The sequence below is a fragment of the Phocoena phocoena genome, chromosome 2 (assembly GCF_963924675.1).
Source record: "Phocoena phocoena chromosome 2, mPhoPho1.1, whole genome shotgun sequence".
NCBI lineage: Eukaryota > Metazoa > Chordata > Mammalia > Artiodactyla > Phocoenidae > Phocoena > Phocoena phocoena.
Window position 1 is genome coordinate 141,880,090 of NC_089220.1, and position 21,066 is coordinate 141,901,155.

Here is a 21,066-nt window from a genome sequence, read left to right on the forward strand (position 1 = left end):
GGAACTCTCTTGCACTGTTGGTGGGTATGTAAATTGATACAGCCACTATGGAGAACAGTATGGAGGTTGCTTAAAAAACTAAAAGTAGAATTACCATATGACCCAGCAATCCCACTACTGGGCAAATACCCAGAGAAAACCATAATTCAAAAAGGCACATGCACCCCAATGTTCATTGCAGCACTATTTACAATAGCCAGGTCATGGAAGCAACCTAAAGGCCCACTGACAGCCAAATGATGTGGTACATATATACAATGTGGTACAAATATACAATGATGTGGTACATATATACAATGGAATATTGTGCACCCATAAACAGGAAAAAAATTGGGTCATTTGTAGAGACGTGGATGGACCTAGAGACTGTCATACAGAGTGAAGTATGTCAGAAAGAGAAAAACAAATATCGTATATTAAGGCATATATGTGGAATCTAGAAAAATGGTACAGATGAACCTGTTTGCAAGGCAGAAACAGAGACACAGATGTAGAGAATAAATATATGGACACCAAGGGGGGAAATGGGGGTGGGATGAATTGGGAGTTTGGGATTGACATATGTACACTAATATGTATAAAATAAATAACTAATGAGAATGAGCTGTATAGCACAGGGAACTCTACTTCACTTCGCTGTATAGTAGAAACTAACCCAACATTGTAAAGCAACCATTCCCCAATTGAAAAAAAATAATGTATTGAGCAAAAAAAAAAAAAAAGAGTTGATTTTGCTATTAAGGACAAATGTAAATAGATGGTTTTATAGTGATTTTTTTTAGTTTGTAAGGCAGCATGAAAATAAGTACAACTAGTTTATGTGATACATTTAAAAAATATTAAAGTTCATTTAAAAAAAAACAAATTCGTTCTTTCATGAACAACATTTCAGGAGCCCAGCCGAACCGCTGTCACACAGGAGCCCTGTAGGCTACACTGGTTCTCTTTCCCTGGTTTCTCCTTGTGGGCACTGACCAGAGCTCCCTCTTATTTGTCTGATGTGCATAGTTTGCTCCAGTAGTTTCCAAGGTTTGAAGGGGATTGCAGGATAAAGTTGGTTTTCAATGCCGAATTAGTTCCTTTAAAATGTGTGCTTCCTATCATGTTTCTGTTGAGTCTCATGAGTAAGTGGATTCTTTGGGCAGTCATAGGTGATACCTCTCTGAAAGCTGAGTGATCTTCTGGCAAAGGGTATTCAGGTCAAAAGAATTGCATGCCCTTCTTCAAAAGTGATTCAGACGCTTCTAAGTTGAATTCAGTATCTTTCCTTCCACCGGACAATGTTCACATAAATTCCCTTTCCCATACAATGTGGCTGTGGCTGTCCACAGCCATTAGGATGGGAGAAAGTAAACTGTGTGATTCTCTCTGATTGCCTTAGGATCAGTGAACTGAGCCCTGATGTTCACTTGACAGAGACTACAAATAATTTTTGCAAGTGTGTTTACAGTTTGCTCATTTACATGACCCTGTCACCGTGCTCCTGGGAAGAACCTGCCATGAGTCTGAGCACAGCAGACAGCATGAGACAACTATACACACTGAATGAAATTTGCTTCTGCTTTGGAGGTCTGATTTTTATCAGAAACAGGACCTGGTTGGAACCAGATCTGCAGAACAAGTCTGATTTATCATTCACATTTATTGAATTCCTTGACAACTGTGTAAATGAAGAAATCACTTTGTATTTCTAGTAAAAAGAATAGCATCTAACACTTACTGGGTGCTTACAAGGTGTCAGGCATTGTCTAAGCTCTTTACCGTGTTAGCTCATCGTACACTATGAAGCTGGGATAGTCATTATCCCCACTCTGTCTATAAGGAAACTGGAATTTGAAGAGGCTAAGTCATTTGCCCAGACGGCACAGCTAGAAAGTGGTAGAGCTGGAATTTGAACCCAGGAAACCGAATTCCAAAATCTGTTTTCTTAACCATGGCGCTATACTGATGATATTTGTACGTTTTGTATTGCTACAAATATAGCCAACTTTTCTAACTGGAAGTAAGATGTGATTCTAGTAGACAGCAGTCAGCACGATAGGTGAGTGATGCTTAGACAGTTTAGTATAGAGGCTGAAACTCAAATATCTACCCTCCACTCTGGAAGAAAACTGCTCAAGTCTAGTCATAGTGAGTGATGAGGGCTGTCATGAGCTGGAGAATACATATCTGCTCATTAATATGCTCAAGGGGGCAACCGTGTATAAACATGTCAGAGTTTTCATTTGTCAACAGGAGCCAGAGATCTGGATTTTAATGTGAAATGGCCAGTTTCGAACAACCCTTTGATGTTAATGACCCTGCTCTATCCATTAATAGTTAAATAGTACTCTAGTATAATACAGGCTAGGTTTCTCCTTCAGTAACCGACAACCCCTAAAGCTCTGTGGCTTCAAACAATTAAAGGTGACTTTTAGCTCACGCTACTTGGCCAACGTGGGTCAGCAGGAGTCTTTGCTCTTGAACGTCTCAGAGACCCAGACTGAGGGAGGCTTTATTGGAATACGTTTTGCATAATAACTACAGCAGTGAGAAGGGGAATGTGTGACTCACACACTGACCCTTGAAGCTTCTTACAGAAGTGACACAGACACTTAGACTCATATTTCGTTGGCTAAAGGCAGTCAATGACTACACTTAATTTCTAAGGGGGTGGGGAAGTGCAATCCTCCATGGGCTGGAGAAGCTAAATATTTATGAATATTCCTAATGATTACCATAGCTCCATATCCTCTGATTTTTCAGGCAGGAATGTTAGAATTTTTTGTAAGGTAGAATCCAATTTTCAGAGATCTCAAGCAGAAGTTGACTCAAAAAATTTGAAGGATTATATTTGACTGAGCTGGAAAATTCATGTTTTGCTTCATGTGGAGTAACGACCCTTATTTAAACACTGACTTCTATGAGCTGATTAAGAAATCATATGCCAGTACTATGAAATAATCCTTAGCTGAAGTGATGATTTATATATGTGTATTTATTCCCCAAAGCACTGCTCATATATCTTAAATTTTTGTTTATATTATCCCCTATCTTGTATAACTTGTCTCATTAACTACACCGTAGAATATAAATCTTGTCTTACTAATTTATACTCTGTAGTGCCTGGCTCTGTAGAAATTGGTTGTGTATGGATGTTAATAAAGTTTATTGCTATGTTTATCGATTAGTGGTTTTTAAATCATTACCACTAGAGATCTTGACTTCAGGAAAAGTCACAGAAGTTGAAAATACTTGAGGCAATTCTTAGAAAGTTGCTCAGTGTTCATTATGATGTGAAGTGAGAGTGAAAATTCGGTAGTCCCTCAAATTCAAGGGCAGTTCTGGCTTATACCCTATTAATCACAAGGCAACCAGACCTTCTTTTCAGATATTATTTTTCTGTGATGTTTTCACATGCTTATTTTTGGCTGTAATATTTGGATGAACTCTAGCTTTAAAAATTATGAAATAAATGTCAGTGCTCAGGGGGGTATTCGATTGCCCAGGGTCTTGCAAGGCTCCAAACACTCTTCAAAACAAACCCATCCTAGCTCCTAAACCCACACCCTTCCTGGATGACCAGATAAAGGATGATTCTCATTCTCATGAAATGCAAAGTGCTCAGGGACACAGATGTGTGAGGACAGAGCTTGGCCGAGGAACAGTGTTTCTATAATTTGATGGTAGAATTACTACCCTTTGAGAAAGTTGCATGAATACAGGTTACTCACTGATTGAATCTCAACCACGCGAGTGTGTTTCCAAAATCAATCACTCTTAAGTTATTCCACATGTACTTGTAAATATTAACATAATGGCCTATGTACCTGGGTTCATTGTTGTCCATCTGCTGATACTAAAGGTGAGGAAGGTATAGTATAGTGTTAGGATTCTGCTGTCAGATGAACTGGGTTTTAAAACAGGTTTTAAAACAATACACTAGTTGTGTAATGTAGGAAAGTCATATAACCTCAGTGACACTTGGATGCCTTATTTGTAAAATAGAGATAGAAGGTATCAGAAGGTTGTTATGAAGATTAAATGAAATAATGTGTATAACATACTTGGCATAATGCCAGGTATGTGGTACGCATTCAATAAAAATCAGCTATTATTATTAATATTTTACTATTATCTTTATAAAAATCATATAATCAGGATGAAAGGGTCTCAAAGGATTCAGCTGCTCATCAAATAATTTAATCCCCTCTCCAATTTTCCTGCCAAAAAGTCTCCTACCTAGCCCGTGGTTGAATATTTATTGTTGGATAACTCTGACTTTAAAAACTTTCTCATATTGAACTAAATTATGCCTAAACCTGTAGCTTTCACCGTTTGAAAATACACAGAACAAATGTAAACCCTTTCTTCATGACAGCCCTTTGTGAATTTGAAAATATCTCTAATCATAGGCTTTTCCTTAAACTTCCTTGGAACTTTTCCTACCTCTCCCTGAAACTTTCATTTGATCTTTTTCCTTCCCTTCAGCACCAGCATTTTGGAAAGAACAGTCTATAGATGTGGTTCCAACTTCATCCTGTTTTATATTCTCTTCAACACCTTGGATACAAAATCTGATCCAGCAGTTCTCCAAACCAAAGCATAGGGGCTCAACCCAGCAGTCAAAACAAAATGAAAAACAGAGAGAGATTAAAGGGGCTCTCTTTTGATGAGCCCTTTGAGTATTCTAACCACTGTACTAAGAGTTTCACATATATTTTCTCATTTCATTCTTAGTAGACCCTACGTGGAGTATGTATTATTGTCCCTATTTTACTCTTGAGGAAAATGAGTCTCCTAGAGTTTCAGTTGTTCAACACCCTGCAGTTTGAAAGGGGTGGTAGGACAGGGCAGGTTTTGTAAGTGGGCTGTTTGCCTCTAAGGTCTCTGCACTTACACACCAGGCCTGTAAATACAAATAAAGTTGAATGTGTATGCAGAGGTAGAGATAAACTAGCTCATCAGTTAATATTATTGGGCGCACATCATGTAAAAGACATATTTGTAAAATAAAAAGAAATATAAGACATAGCCCTTTTTCTCATACAAGGAAGCTCACAGTCTAGCAAATACACACACACAACTCACAAAAGCAGTAATTCACAAGAGACTGAAGGATATCAGTATAAGCATATTCTATGAGATAGCTCTCTCATTAATTCCTTATATTTTAAAAATTGTTTATAAAAGTTTTTATAAAGATTGTATATATACACATACACACATATATATATAATGACATACAGGTAGAGATAGGTATAGGTATAGATAATGATAAACAGAAGGAAATGCAGAGATACAAATACAGAATATAGAGAGATGTGGATATATCGTCAGTATTAAGATACAGGTATAGATTGAGATTAAAAACAGAAAAAATAAAATAAAATAAAACTATGGACCAGAAGGATATACATCAACTTCAGAATAGTGGTCATTTGGGGGAAGAAATGAGAGAATAGGACTAGGGTAGGGATAGAAAGAGAGGGAAGGGGTGGGGAAAGAGGAGAGAGGAAATATCTGTAATGTTCCATTCATTTTATGTACATAAAATATCTGAATAAAATTATAAATAAAACAGTAAGAGTGGGAGTGTCAAGGGAGAGTCTCAAGTCTTTTTTAATTCTTTGGCCTTTGGAGAAGAATCATATAAATGACAGGGTACTGTCAAGCTTTATATATTATTTTATCTTTTAAAAAGTATATCCTCATAAAAGAGAGCCAACTCATACATTTAAGAAGGATAACACCATAAATACGGTTTCTGACATACAGAAGGTCTCACATCCCCGTATCTCTACCCGCTCCTGACCGCCGTGCTTCTGTCTGTCTGCAGGCAGTGGGCTGCGACCGACAACTGGGGAGCAACGCCAAGGAAGACAACTGTGGCGTCTGTGCTGGTGACGGCGCCACCTGCAGGCTGGTGCGGGGACAATCAAAGTCACACGTTTCTCCTGAAAAAAGTAGGTTTTAAACCCGATACGATGTTACCATAAAACATGTGCTTTAGACCGTCTGATACTAGAATAACATTTTCCCAACGCTAAGCTTTTTCGTTGGAAAGAACTTTTGACCCGTGTTCTAAAAGACAAATTTCTTCCAAAAAGTGTAGTATATCAAATTTTTATTCCCATTACCTCTTTTTTTAAGATTTTTTTTTGATATGGACCATTTTTAAAGTCTTCATTGACTTTGTTATAGTATTGCTTCTGTTTTATGTTTTGGTCTTTTGGCCAGGAGGCACGTGGGATCTTAGCTCCCTCACCAGGGATCGAACCCACACCTCCTGCACTGGAAGGTGAAGTCTTAACTACTGGACTGCCAGGGAAGTCCCTATTCCAGTTACCTCTTCTAAGACTACCTGTTTCTTTGAACATATGCCAATACAGAGTATAACTATTTTTTTTTAATTTGCTGATTTTTTTAAGGTAAACTATGAGTCATTATTTTTTTTGGCCCCCTTCTGATTGCTAACAAGGTAGAAAATACCATCATGCATTTTTTGCCCATTTATACTTCTTCAGGTTTCAGTTAGCTGCTGAAGTCATTTACTCTTTTTCCTATTTGGCTGGTGATCTTTTCCTCACTTGTATCATGAATATATACTATTTGTTTGTCTGTTGTACCTATTTCTAATGTTCTCTGTTTGTCATTTGACTTTCAATATTGTTTGTGTTTGTAGAATCAGTAGTTTCTAAGTTCTGCATATTCAGACTTTTCCATCTTTTAAGTTCAATAATATCTGCTTTAAATTTTTTTTTAAAAATTTGGGGGTCAGTCAACTTTTTCTGTAAAGGGTCAGAGAGTAAATATTTTAGGGCTTTTCAGCCCATATGGTTTCTGTCTCAACTACTCAACACTGTGCTGTTGCCAGGCAAAAGCAGCCACAGACAACCCGTGAACCAATGGGCACAGCTGTGTTCCAATAAAACTTTATTTACAAAAACTAGCCTGCAGGCTGAATTTGACCCTCAGGTTGTAGTTTGCTGACCCTTGCCTTAAAGGGAAAAAATAATACATGTGCGCCTTCTGCCAGTGCTTTTTTGTGTGTGTTCCTACTTTTAGTTTTTTATAAATTTATTTATTTATTTTTGGCTGTGTTGGGTCTTTGTTGCTGCGCACGGGCTTTCTCTAGTTGTGGTGAGCGGGGGCTACTCTTCGTTGTGGTGCGCGGGCTTTTCATTATGGTGGCTTCTCTTGTTGAGGAGCACGGACTCTAGGTGCATGGGCTTCAGTAGTTGTGGCTCGCGGATTCTAGAGCACGGGCTCAGTAGTTGTGGTGCACGGGCTTAGTTGCTCCACTGCACGTGGGTTCTTCCCAGACCAGGGATCTGACCCGTGTCCCCTGCATTGGTAGGTGGATCCTTAACCACTACGCCACAAGGGAAGTCCCTGTGTGTTCCTACTTTAAACTCTTTTATTTCTTCGTGTTTATTTGGATGTAACTTATGAAATAGGGATTTTACTTATTCTTCCAAAATGGGGAGAACCTTACAGGAGGGGTGGAAGGTGGAGAGGATTTTCCAGGCAGAGGAAACACAAGAGTTCATGGTGTGACCCTAGAGGGAAGCCTGGACTTTGTTGAGGAACTACTAGGATTGCACATTGGTTAGGGTTGGGGGAGTAAGACAGCAGGCAACCATAAAGGCCTTCATCATCGTGCTTCACATTTCAGGTTAAATGGAGTCATTGAAGCCATTTAGGCAGTGGAGTGGCATGGTTAGATTTGTGTTTTAATGAAATAATTCTGGCTGCATGTGGAGGTGAGCCAGGAAGCAAGGAGTCTAAGCAGGATGCTGTTTTTAAATATTCCAGGGCGTTTGAAATAATGAGGCCTTGGTCGGGAGTAGTGTGGTGGGAGAGGCAGAGGAAGAAACAGATGGGAGAGAGATTGAAGAGAGTCAGTGGAGTTTGATAATTCTTTGAATGAAGACTGTAAGAGAGAAAAGAGAGGTAGGGTGTTGCAGATTTTCCAGCTTGAGCAGCTGGGTGGATTTATTTGCTGTTCATCAGGGTAAGGAATGCATGGAGAGGAGATGCATATCAAAGATAATGTTCATATACACATGTTCCCATTTCTCTTCCCTCCTGCGTCTCCCTCCCTCCCACCCTCCATATCCCACCCCTCTAGGCGTAACATGTGTGTATGTATAACTGATTCACTTTGTTATAAAGCAGAAACTAACACACCATTGTAAAGCAATTATACTCCAATAAAGATGTTAAAAAAAAAAAAGACAAACGTTCACCTCCCTGGGTTTTTCTTCTTTCCCGAAATTTGGCCCCTTAAGTATTCAGTGCCTTGGTACCCATCTGATACCTTCAAACAGATGTTGATTGTCTTTGGAGTGGAAGAGTTGATCTGAAACATGTTAGTCCGTTGTTGCTAGTGGCAAAATCCCCATCTTGGTGCTCTTTAGCTATAAATTAGCTGAGTCCCTCCAAAGAGAGTATATAGAATATATCAGGAAGTCATGACAATTTAGCCAGGGAAAACGTTTAAGGGAATTCAAGTGAAAAGATAATGAAAAGAGTAGGTAAACTCAGAACTTAGCCAAAACAGTATAGAAGCTGAAGGAATAAGTAATTCCAAAAAGGAGGTAATAGTCGGCCATGTTAAATGCTGTTTTGAGGTGAGCTGGAATTAAGGTCCAAAAATTTCTCTTTGGCAATTTGAAGCCAAATTTGTGACCTTAGCAAGAGTGGTTTCAACGAACTTCTGGCTGAAACCAAAGCCTGAATGCAGTGGGTTTAGGAGTGAACAGAAGGTGAGAGAATGTATCAAGGGAAGGATTTTCCCAGGAATAAGGGAGGGGTACACACCCACACCATGTCAAGAACTGGATAACTACAGGCACCCTTGAGAAATTAACTGTGTTCCAATACAGTGTTTTGTCTTTTTTTTTTTTTAAAAAAAACTCTGTTCATTAGGAGGTAGAGTCAGCTGCTTAAGAGTGAGGGCTCTGAAACAGATTCACAAATGGGAATAATAATTATGCTCAGCTCTTAGGGTCATTGTGAGGATCAAATTGGACTATATATGAAAAAGTGTCTGACACATAGTTAACACTGACTGAAGGATAAAGACGAGGCAGATGACCCTGCTCTCCAGCCATCCTTTTCTTCATTGGAAGCTATGATCTCTACATCACTTCCTTCTTCTTTAGGATAAAACATTGGCAAAGGGATTAACAGTAGAAAAAACAAAATTTTAAGTACAACAAAATATCTGTGCAAGCTTTCGGAATAGTTGTAGCAGGAGGGTGCTTAGTGACTTGAGAAACAGGTTTAGTATTCTTTCATTGCAAAAAAATACTATCATATAAATCGTCTGTTGCAGACAATAAGCACGAGTGGGTGTTTTGTGAGCTAATACTATGGTGCCAAGGAATTATGAAAAGATTTCAGGCTCCCTAAAATATAAATAAAAAATAAATTAAAAATATAAAAAATAAATTAAAAAAATGAAACAAATTCACAGATGTAGAAAACAAACCTGTGGTTACCAAAGCGGGGGGGACAAATTAGGAGTTTGGGGTTAACAGATACAAACTACTATATATAAAATAGATAAGCAACAAGGATATACTGTATAGCACAGGGAATTATACCCAGTATCTTGTAATAACCTGTAATGGAATATAATCTGCAAAAATACTGAATCAAGATGCTGTACACCTGAAAGTAACACAGTATTGTAAACCAACTATATTTCAATAAAAAAAGAAAAGAGTGAGGGCTATCAGGGACTCGAGAATGCTCGCATCAAGGAAAGGAGGATAAGGAACTCATCAAAGACAGTAAGGAGGGGAATTCCCAGCGAGACTCCGTGCTCTCACTGCTGGGGCCCGGGTTCAGTCCCTGGCAGGTGAACTAAGATCCTACAAGCCACGCAGCGCAGCCAAAAAAAAAAAAAAAAAAAAAGGCAGTAATGAAGTAGAGGAGTAGCTGCAAGGGGGCCTAGGTGAGACTGGAAACCATGAGATCCATGGGCTTCCTGAAGGAGCTGGCTTTGAGTGGTGGGGTACCAAGTGAGAGATGCATTCTATGGGAATTCACAGAAGACCCAACTTATAGATACAGGAGTTTACATATCTCTTCTAACAAGAAGTCTGGAGCTGGCAGTCAAGTTTGGGGAAGCTGTTTTACTATGTTTTTGAGGAACCAGGCTCCTGTCTCTCCTTCACCAGCTTAGAGTATGGCTTTCATCTGGGGTTGCTAAGTCACTATTAAATACTCAGACAACACATCCACACAGCAGATGATAAAGAAGAAGGTGGTGCAGAAGGCATTCTTTTAATACCGTGCCCTTTAGTCCGGAAGGGACGTCTTCCCCAGGGAGTTTTGCCTTGCTGACCAGAACTGTGGCATATGACACACTGGCTTCTAAGGAGCTGGGAAACCAAGTATATCACATTCCATCCATTCTGTTATTAGTAATAGTGATCTAATGCTTTATAATTCCCAACATTCTCTTCAGGCATATCATTTAATTCCACCAGCCCCCTTACATTGTGGTTTTGACATTGTCCGACCCATTTTACAGGTGAGAAAACTAAGGAATAGAGAAGTTAAGGAATATGGTTAAGAAATTGGAGTCTGGGGCCAGACTGCCTGGGTTAAAATCCTGGGCCTGTTGTTTACTAGCTCTGTAAACAGAGCAAGCTTTTGAACTTTTCTGTGTATCTTGACTTTCTCATTTTAAACTGGGAACAGCGGTTGTACCGCCTTTGTGGAGTTATTGTCAGGATTAAATAACTCAGTCATGCCGAGCATTCCAAATAGTGTCTGGCACCTAGAGAGAGCTCAGTAAATGCTAGCAATATTTTTATTAGAAATATTGCTCATATGGGTACCAAAGGATGTCACGCCTCTAACATAACATTAAATGTAAACAGATTTTGAAATCAACACTTGGTCCGCCGGGGCATTGTTTTTGAGAGAGCTACTGATGGGTGTGGAGGAAAGTCTTGTCAAAGGTGTCAAAACACAGAGAATTGTAGGAGAAACCAAAGATAGAGGAAAGAATAAGATCCAGAGGAAGACAGTGAAGAACCAGGCAGGGCTGTGAAGAGTTAACTAGGACAGCTTTGGGATGAGAGGACTAATGGGGGAAAATCATCACCAGCTCAGGCCTTGGGGGAAGTGCCTGCAGTTACTGTTGGCTTTAAAAAGTGTGGAAATCTCATCAGAAAAGATGTCATCTTGTCAGGGTCTGAGAGAGATTAGAAATTGAGAAAATTCTAATTGAACCAGAGTAGAAGCTGAGTGAAATTGGGTCAAGAAACCAGTCTTTTTGGAGAAGTATGTGGAGGAGGCCCTGGGGTGGGAGGGGATGGGATGGGGGCTGGGCTGGCTGAAAGGGGCTTACCTGCTTGACTGCATCGTTCCTCACTCTTGATAAGGTACTTCATATCCTCTCTCTCTCTCATTGAATTTCAGCTTTGGGATTATAGATCCTTTCGAGAATCTATTGATAATTATGCATTTTCTCTCCAGAAAAATGCATGTGTCCCCATAAGCCCCAAATTTGCCATTCTGATTTTTTTGAAGGGGTCTCAGACCCCTGATGCCAGTTCAGGACAATCCAGGAGAAGGGCCCCTAAAAATCTAATATTTTTGATTAATTTCTGCAAAGGAAGGGCAGCTGGAGCTCACAGACAGATCCCTGAATGCAGCGAGGAGAGCTATGCGGTGAGAGCTGGGGGCATCCCGCCGGCTGCTGACGAGGCTTCAGGCTCTATATGCCTGTACTGGGGCTGAGGCCAGACTTAGCAAAGATGCCTGCCTGCATGAAAACTCGGTGCTTCTCATCCTCGCTTTTCCTTACGGCCCCTTCATGTCTGTTGCTGCTCTGAATCTGGCCAGCTGAAGCTGTTTTTTGGCTGGGGTTTTCCACCGGCCATATGGAAGCACTTCCCTATAATCGTGCTTTGTGTGAAAGAAATGTGGGAAACGAAGCCACGTCAATCCCTAAGTGTGCATCACCAGACCTGTGGGGTCCACCAGGCTCCTCCGTCCTCACCTTGCCAAGCAGTAATTCCAATCTTCCCCGGGACTTACACTGAAGGAGGCCGTGGCCGGGAGACGCTATTGGCACAGCCCTGCTCTGGAGAAAGAGCACAAGGTTGCTCAGGGGCCCTCGTTTCCATCCTGCAGGGAGGCAGATTCAAGGTGTAAGAGCCTGGAGCCAAAACCTTTGCTATGAGAAGTATCAGAAATTAATCCACATACAGCATGCATATTTCCTGTTCACAGGCAGAAGGAGAGAGACTGAACTAACAACTGGCATCAATAACTTTGGCTGTTGGAACAGGGAACGGGAAGCCACTCCGTTTTGAAAGAGGGAAAACTCTAAAAACAGTAACACCCCTATTTGGAGCATCTTGATTTGGTACTTAGGGACTCACTTGTTTTACCAGGTTTGCCCATTATTTTGGTCTTGTCCACACAAGGGCATGCACCCATGAGACAAATAAATAAATAAGCTCAGCTTGTCTGATATGAGCTGTTTATGTAGTTGACCCTTGAACAACACGGGTTTGAACTGCATGGTTTTGGATTTTCTTCAGCAGTAAATACTACACGACTAAATGATCTGTGGTGGGTTGGACCCACCCACTCGGAACCGCGAACGGATATGAGGAACTGGGTATAAGGAGGGCCAACTGTAAGTTATACTCAGATTTTTTTTTTTTTTTTTTTGGCCACACTGTGTGGCATGCAGGATCTTAGTTCCCCACAGGGATTGAACCTGTGCCCCCTGCATTGAGAGCATGGAATCTTAACCAGTGGACCGCCAGGGAAGTCCCTATACTCAGATTTTTGACTGGAGGGGGTTGTCACTCCTAACCCCGCGTTGTTCAAGGGTCAACTGTACATTTTTCCCTGGTGGCAACTAAGCCTACTGATACAGTGATACCTAAGGCTGAGCTGGAACACCAGCATTACGCTTAACTTTGGACATTGTGAAGATAACCACACCTTCTTACAAAGCATCCCTGTGTACTCCCGACAGATACAGCATCCTGGGCTAGGCGGACTGTGGGGCTGCCTCACAGGGTAATTCTCACAAGGTTTTCTCTTCATATACTCTTCATTTCTCCTTTGACTGTCATTTCCAAAGATAATCTGTGCATTTAACTTATTCCATAACAAAGAAGACTGTATTGGCTTGCTGGCATGCTAAACAGATTGGTTTCCCTTCCTCCTGCCTTCTTATTTCATTTTTTTCTGCCTCCTTTTTCATCTTTCTTGGGCAGGATTCTGATGGATAAAACTCTTATGCTAGACCTGTGTGTGGCAAATGAATATTCAAACCAAAGACCCTGTTCATTTTATTTAGTTTTGACTTTATTACTTTTTAAAAATATTTCTTGGCTGCGCCGCACAGCTTGTGGGATCTTAGCTCCCCGACCAGGGATCGAACCCGTACCGCCTGCATGGAAGTGCAGAGTCTTAAGCAGTGGACCACCAGGGAAGTCCCAGACCCTGTTCTTTTTAATGGGATGTTTCCCCATTTAATTCACGAGAGAGAGCATGGCATGGAAGAAGATCCCAAGACTGAAAATCTAGAGCCCTGGGCTTTCGCCCTTGCCTTGCTCTTTCCCATGTTTTTATGCTTCTTCTATGTCCTCTGCATGAAAAAAAAAAGAGGAAAATGACATGCAGGTGCTCTTGAGAAAGAGTGTCATTGAGGCTGATTTTCACAGGGTAGCCGGACTGACCAGGAACTCCCCAGCTTAATACCTCTTTGTGAATTGCCTTTAGTTTTACACTTATAATGAAATCCGTACCCCTTTCCATGACTTTCAAAGTCTTGTGGATCTGGCTCTTATGTTATGTCATGTGTACCATTTTGCCCCTCACTCACTAGTCTCCCCTCATTACTGACTTTCTGGATGATTTTAGAATGCAAGGTGCCCTTTACCTCCATGGCTTTTGCATCGACCAATCCCTGAGCCTGGAACATGCTTCTCCCAGCTCTTACTTAACTGGGCTACCTCTTTTTCAACCTTGAGCTCAAGTGTCACCTCCTCAGAGAGGTTTTCTTTGACCCATCTACCTAAAGTCAGCCCTTCTTTTTTTTATTTCCTTCTTAGCCTTTATTGCAAGAAGTAATTATTTCATTTACAGTTGTCTCGTAAATAACATGGGTTTGAACTACACAGATCCACTTATACGTGGATTTTTTTCAATAGTAAAGACTACAGTACTATATGATTCTCCGTTGGGTAAATCCCCAGTTGTGGAGCCTTGGATACAGAGGAAACACGGATACAGAGAACCAACTATAAATTATACACGGGTTTTCAACTGCGTGGAGGTTCAGTGCCCTTAACCCCCGTGTTGTTCAAGGGACAATTGTATTTATTTGTTTAATTGGTCTCTCCTACTAGTCAGGCATTGCAAAAGCAGACACCATGTCTGTGATTTTCACCATTTTATTCCTAGTGCTTGTACAGTACTGAGCATGTCACAGGAGCTCAATAACTGTTGCACGAATGAATACAGGCTCTTTGCTGGAGACAGCTCTGCTTCCTATTATGTTTTCAGTGAGACTAAATAATATTGTGCAACAGAACTGGACTGGAAGCCAAAGCCTAGGGTAATAACCTCTGCTTGGCCACTATCTGCGATCTTAGGCAAGATCACAGGAACTTCGGCTTTTTCATCTGCGTCCTGAGACTGTTAGCATAGATGATTTGTAAGACATCTTTTATTTCTGAAAGTCTATTAAATATATTTGTAATTTATTCCTTATTTTCAAACGCAGAGATCTTGGGATTAAATGGAGGTTAGAGAAGTAAGTCCTAGGATCTCATATGAAGAATTTTCCAAAGCTTTAATGAAAAGGTTCCACAGAGATGGCTTGTCTTCTTAAAGAGCACAGGAGATTTTACATATTTATATTTGTTTACACAGCCTTCTTGGCCCCAAATTCCCTGTCTTTGGTGATAAGGATGCCTTCTACCCACCCTGGTACAGGGAGGGTAGCTTCCCCTGAGATTTATCTCCTGCTTTCCTCCAGTAGAGGGTCAGAGTGTCCTTCTTGCACTAGCTGTTTCTCAAGTACCTTTAATTCAAAATAATCAGTGTGCCAAAGTGGCATATTTGGGGGTGACATATTCTGAACCTCTGCATCCCATTACAGAGCCAGAAGGCAAATGACCCTTTAGTCCTCACCAGGCTCTTGATTTCTTAGATGCAGTATGAAGGGCAGAAAAGAACTGTTACACCAGGATGCTGGGGAACATCTGGACAGGAAGATGTTGTTAGATGCTGTATGTAACATAGCCCCCTCTACCGCATGTTATTCAAACTAGTCCTGGAAACGCGCACCAAAGCATACGCTGTTAGGCACTCGGCCTGTTACCGTGCTCTTTTGGGGTAAAGGCATTTTGAGCCCTTAAAGAGATATACCTCCAGGTTGTTTCTACAGAGACACCAGGGCTAATAGCTAAGGACACTCATCTGCAGATTCAGCAATAAGAGACATCCATGATGTAGCACATGAGGAGCTCAGGGCAGGAGTAGGGATGTCATCCATCGCAGGGCGGGTGTAGGTATGGGAATCGGTTTTCAGCGTGCAGCCGGTTGCTCTCACCAAGTCAAATCCCTGCCATGTCCCTTCTCTACTTTTGAAAAGACGGTTGTTAATTTCTGATTTTTACTTTGCCCGTCTTTGTTCCATGGCACGACTCATTTATCCCACCTCTGTGTCAAAAGGCATTATGTGGACAGTCCTCCAGCTTCAGAATCCGTGTAGTACACACTGGCTTTCCCTTCTTTCGCCCCCTCAGTCCCCCACCACACCCACAGAGGGACCGATAGACTCGAATCAAACTTGGCTACCCGAATTTGGAAAGTTGTCAGCCCCTGTTCTACACAATGTCGTTTTAGGTTAAATGATGCCAAGTGGTTATGGGTGTGTAAAAGCATTCATAAACACCATTTTTGTGTTTATATGTTTTTCAGTTTACAAAATGAATGCTTTCACACCCATTATCTCGCTTTAAAGGAAAATAAGTATTATTTTTCCATAGGGTTATTATTAGCATCAGCATTTATTCAGGTACTTTTCTTCCTTTTTTAAAAAAATAACTCCTTTGTTTTTTGGGAATGGAGAGGAGATTGGAGGGTGTGTGTGTGTTTGAGCCTAAAAAAGCTGAAGAAGATACATGCAGGGTCAAGAAAGTAACAGGAAATATGCTTTTGACCGAAAGTTTTGTTCGGCCAAATACCCAACCAGATTTTAAAAATAAAAAAAAAAAACAAAAACCAGGCATGGAAAAGTGGAAATGAGGTTGTTGAAGTGAGAGTCATAAAAGAGTCCATCTCTTTTCTTGTGTTACCACGGAATGTGTATATTTAGGTTGGTGTAGTTCTAGTTTGACTTTATAGTGAAAATAAGCGATCTGGTATAAATTACAGTCCTTCTGGGCTGAAACTGATGTCTATTGATTAGTTAATGTTGTGTGGACAATTTATTTCCTGTACATCTTGCTACTTAGCAAAACTGTGATTCCGCGGCAGGAAATGAGACATAGAAAAAATATGATGGAACAGCTGGACTTGAGCGTTTATGGGTGGGAGGGAGGTTAGTGGAAGCAAACTTCGTAGATCCTTGGGTCAGCCCAGTGATTGCAAAATCAAATAAGTGAAACCCATAAAATCAAAGTCTGTAGAGAGTATACTTGTGATGGGAGAGTTTGGGTTTATACAGTTATAACTTGGTCTCAACAGTAGAAAAGTTGAGTGCACTTTTTGGTTCTGACCCCAGCCCTACTAATTAGGAAGTCTGTGATCTTGGGCAAGTCACTTAAACTTGCAAAACTTCAGTTTTCTTAATTGTAGGAATGGGTTTTTACTAGAACAAAGGAGGCATGTATCTCAGGTTACCTAGGGTTGTGCCTGGGGCCATAGTATGTGCTCGGTGTGGTTTTAATAACTTTTGCTTACCCAGCCCTACTGGTGGTTAAGTTCTCTTCTAAGCCCTTTGCGTGTATTATGTTATTAAATCCTCTCAACAACCCCTTGAAACAAGTATTCTTATTATCCTCATTCTACAGATGTAACTGAGACACAGGGAAGGTAGGAACTTGCCCAAAGTCATACAGCCATTGTAAGTGGCGGAGCTGGTATTCTAACCCAGGTTGTCTGGCTCCAGGGTCTGTGATCTTAACCACCATTCCATATTGCCTCTCCCAGTAGTTTGTAGAGTAAAAATAATGCAAATGACATTAAAATTGTGATGAGAAGAAGCCCTGGAAGATGGCACAGTGCGTAGCAGTATCAAGGATCTCTTACCCCAAATTTCAATGAAAAAATTTTGAAATAGTTCCAAATAATGAAAGTGTTCCCCAGGAACCAGTTCCCAGCACCACCACTAAATCTGGGTGTTCCCAGATGTGGACTTGCTGTTATGAACATCGTAGGATGGGGTAGAGAAGAAGCCTTCCTCCATCTGGTATGTTCTCAACCATTGGATTCTACACCATTAGAAAGTATAATATTTTAAAGCAGCCTCAGAATCAGACCTGATTGGTGGCCTCATATGCAGACTTGTGAGAGGAGGTTTTAAGTGGTCTATGCTTAACCTGTCCTGAAGCACGAGAAGCAGCTTGCTCCTATGAGATCTGGGTCTAGCTCCAGACTGAGGGGGAATTAACCTGGAGGCCATTTGTCTGGGGCTTAAAAGTGTCCCATTGTAACAGGGGAGACAAGGAAAGCATGATAGCAGTATTTATATCAGAACTAGTAGAATCTCAGGCCAAAAAAAAAAAAAATAAAAGAGGAGTATTTCATATCCACCAGTAATCAAAAAACAGTCTTAAAAATTTGTGAATACCATTACATCAAAATGTATAAAGAAAACAAAGCCCTATGGGTCTGTAAGAAGAAATTGAAGCAAATAAAACTGCTATGAAAGACTTGAACACACTTCAGTCAGTAGGAGCCGCACAGCAGAATTAGTAATGTTACATTAACAGGTATTATTGAGCATTGAATTTTGACGGAATGTAATGTCTTTTCAAGCACTTATGGACCATTTACAAAAACTGATTCTATGCTAAACTCCAGAGAAGATTGTAAAAAAAAAAAACAACCTCAATAAAATAGAAACCATCAGAAGAGACCTCGCCCTGCAGCTGCACCCATCCATTCTTTGCTCCCTCCCATCACAGAGTCACAAGTGTCTGTCTTCCTTTCCAAGGCTAATTAATCCCTCCATCTGTGTCCTGGATTCCAGCCCCCTCTACTTCCTCAGGGATCTCATCCCACCCATCATCCCCTCTCTCTTCTTTATCCTCTCTTGTCTCCTTTTCCCATCAGGGTTAAATGTGACCAGATGTCTTCCATCTTAAATAGAAATATAATTTACAAAATATGTGTGTGTATATATGTATACATAATATATGTATACGTATATTAGTATGTGTGTGTATATATATATATACATCTTTTTTTTTTTTTTGCGGTACGCGGGCCTCTCACTGCTGTGGCCTCTCCCGTTGCGGAGCACAGGTTCTGGACACGCAGGCCCAGTGGCCATGGCTCACGGGCCCAGGTGCTCCGCGGCATGTGGGATCCTCCCAGACCGGGGCACGAACTCGCGTCCCCTGCATCGTCAGGCGGACTCTCAACCACTGCACCACCAGGGAAGCCCCATCTTTTAAACTCCATATCTCCAGCTACCACCCTAATCTTTCACCTACCTTTATTGACAAGTTTTGGAAAAACTGTTTACATTTCCTGTTTCTACTTTTTTGCCATCATTTATTCCTCAAACCACAGCCTCCTGTGCTTACTACCCAGTTGAAACTGCCTTTACAAAGTCCATTAACAAGCTTTTTACTGCTTCATCCGTCAGCACTTTAAGCCCTCATTGGTAGAACATTTGGTACAGCTGGCCCCTCCCTCCTTAAAATTTTCTACCTCACAAGGGTTCTCACTTTATTTCTGGTCGGACCTAGAATTGTGCCATTTCCTGCAGAACAGTAAAGAAATGCTGAAAAGTTTGTGACTACAGAGCCATCCCTGCTTCCTGGACCTGGAGTTTTCCCTCACCCTGGGTGAGCGCTGTTGGAAACATAGCTCACAGATGCTCTGTAGCAGCATCGTATGGAGGCTGCTTCTTGGGCCCCACCCTAAACTTCTGGGTCAGGATTTCTGTGGGAGGAGCAGGAATCTGTGTTTTAACAAGTTCTCCAGGTGATCCTGGGAGGCACTGCCCTGTAAAAGTACCACAGGGACGTCAGATGTATCAAACTGTTCTGTAGGAGAGTTACAGAAACAGAAGGGAATTGCGGTTTAGGAGGAGAAGGCATTTAAAACTGTACAGCATAGATTACTTTTCCATAATCTAAGGACGTTGAATCCTTTCCCTGCTTCTTTTTTTTTTTTTTTTTTTTTTTTTGCTACACCGCAGCATGTGGGATGTTAGTTTCCCAACCAGGGACTGAACCCGCTCCCCCTGCATTGGAAGCGCAGAGTCTTAACCACTGGACCACCAGGGATGTCCTAATGACATTAAAGCCTTACGTGGGGACTCTTATAGGTTGCTCCAACTTAGCCTTGCCCAGCTGCCCTGCAATGTGCATTTCCCCACAAGTTAGTACTGTAGGCGACTGGGGGTTCATTGCTCTTTACACACATTTCCCCCGAGTTTGAACCATCTGGCTAAAATAAAGTGCCAGGGGTTCTAGTCTAAGAGGTTTTACTTAAGTGTATAATTGTCAATGGATGGTAGTTGGAACACACACACACTCACATACACACACACACACATACATGCATACACTTACACAGGATAAATGCTTCTCAAAGACACTATAGCCTAGTTCACAAAGATTTTCTAAGAGAGCGCTTAGCCCAGTTGATCTACCCAAACAGGATTCCTTCAGCTCAAGAAAGCTTTCTAATTTATTATTTTCAAAACAATTTTTGTTACATAGATGTCTCTTTTATTTAGACCATTTATTTTTTCATAATATTGACTTTTTAAAGCGTTCATCCCAGTTGTCTTATAGCATTTCCCATATTCTGTGTTTGTCTGATTGCCATTTAATTTGTTGATCTCCCTCAAGTATTTCCTATAAACTGAGCCGCGAGGTCCAGGGCTTGATTAGAACTGGATTGAACATCTGTGTGATGTCAGCCTTCCCAATATTAGTAATGCTATGTTTGATCACTTGTCTAAGGTGGGGACATACAGATCACTCTGTTACGTAGATCCATGTTTCCTTGTAAGAAACCTGCAGGGTGTTATCTTAAGGTGTTAAATATTCTGTTTTGCAACAATTTCTCACATGATAGGTTTAGCATCTATTGTTGCTCCTGGCTTGAAATAGTACTTACACTGGGGTTTGGTTGCAAATGGTAATTTTCTAATTCTATCATTACCTCTACATTTACTTGCAGACATTCTTCTGTAAAGAAGCTCCCCAGTCATTTATTTCATTTCTCACTCTGTATTCAGGGATTTTTATTTATTCAATGTTTTATAATATTATATAGACAGTATTCATTTGGGGCCTCATATAGTCCAAAATGTGGCCAATGGGGGCAGTTCAAGGTGACTCCTTTTGACATAATTCCGTTGGATTTTAAGCACTGCCTTGCATTCTAAAACAACAAGGTGTTTTAGGCTCTCTTTGAATTTTTTTCCTTCTCCAGACCTAGAATTGCCTGTATTTTCATGGAGCCTTGGTTCTTTTCAGTGGGGAATGGTATTTAGAGCCCAAGATATAGGCAATACTTATTATTCCTGGGGGATCATTGCTTCCAGGCCCTTTTCATTACAGAGAACTTTGAAAGTACAGAAGAGAGAAAAATGAAGACTTCACATCTATGGGCCTATTTAAATTTATTTTATGGTTTCTTTATTTTTATCATTTTTAAATAGAGGTATTTCTTGACAGAAGTCAGAAGCAAATAAAAAGTTAAAAAGTTGTCTGTACTCTATGTTATTCGTCAACATAATATTATTGACTCTTCTACCTTAAATAATGACACAGTGAAGAACATGTGTTTGGTTACTGTCCTTAGCATTTTGGTCAGCCTCAGCTTACTAAGAATTGT

At 40.7% G+C, this 21,066-nt stretch overlaps 1 protein-coding gene across 1 annotated transcript in view; it reads left to right on the plus strand.

Moving 5' to 3' along the window:
- Window positions 1-21,066, plus strand: part of ADAMTSL3 (ADAMTS like 3) — a 368,709-nt gene that overhangs the window by 161,493 nt on the left and 186,150 nt on the right. Inside the window, 1 exon segment of the mRNA XM_065871391.1 lies at window positions 5,819-5,945. Within this exon segment, the coding sequence (XP_065727463.1) occupies window positions 5,819-5,945 (127 nt within the window).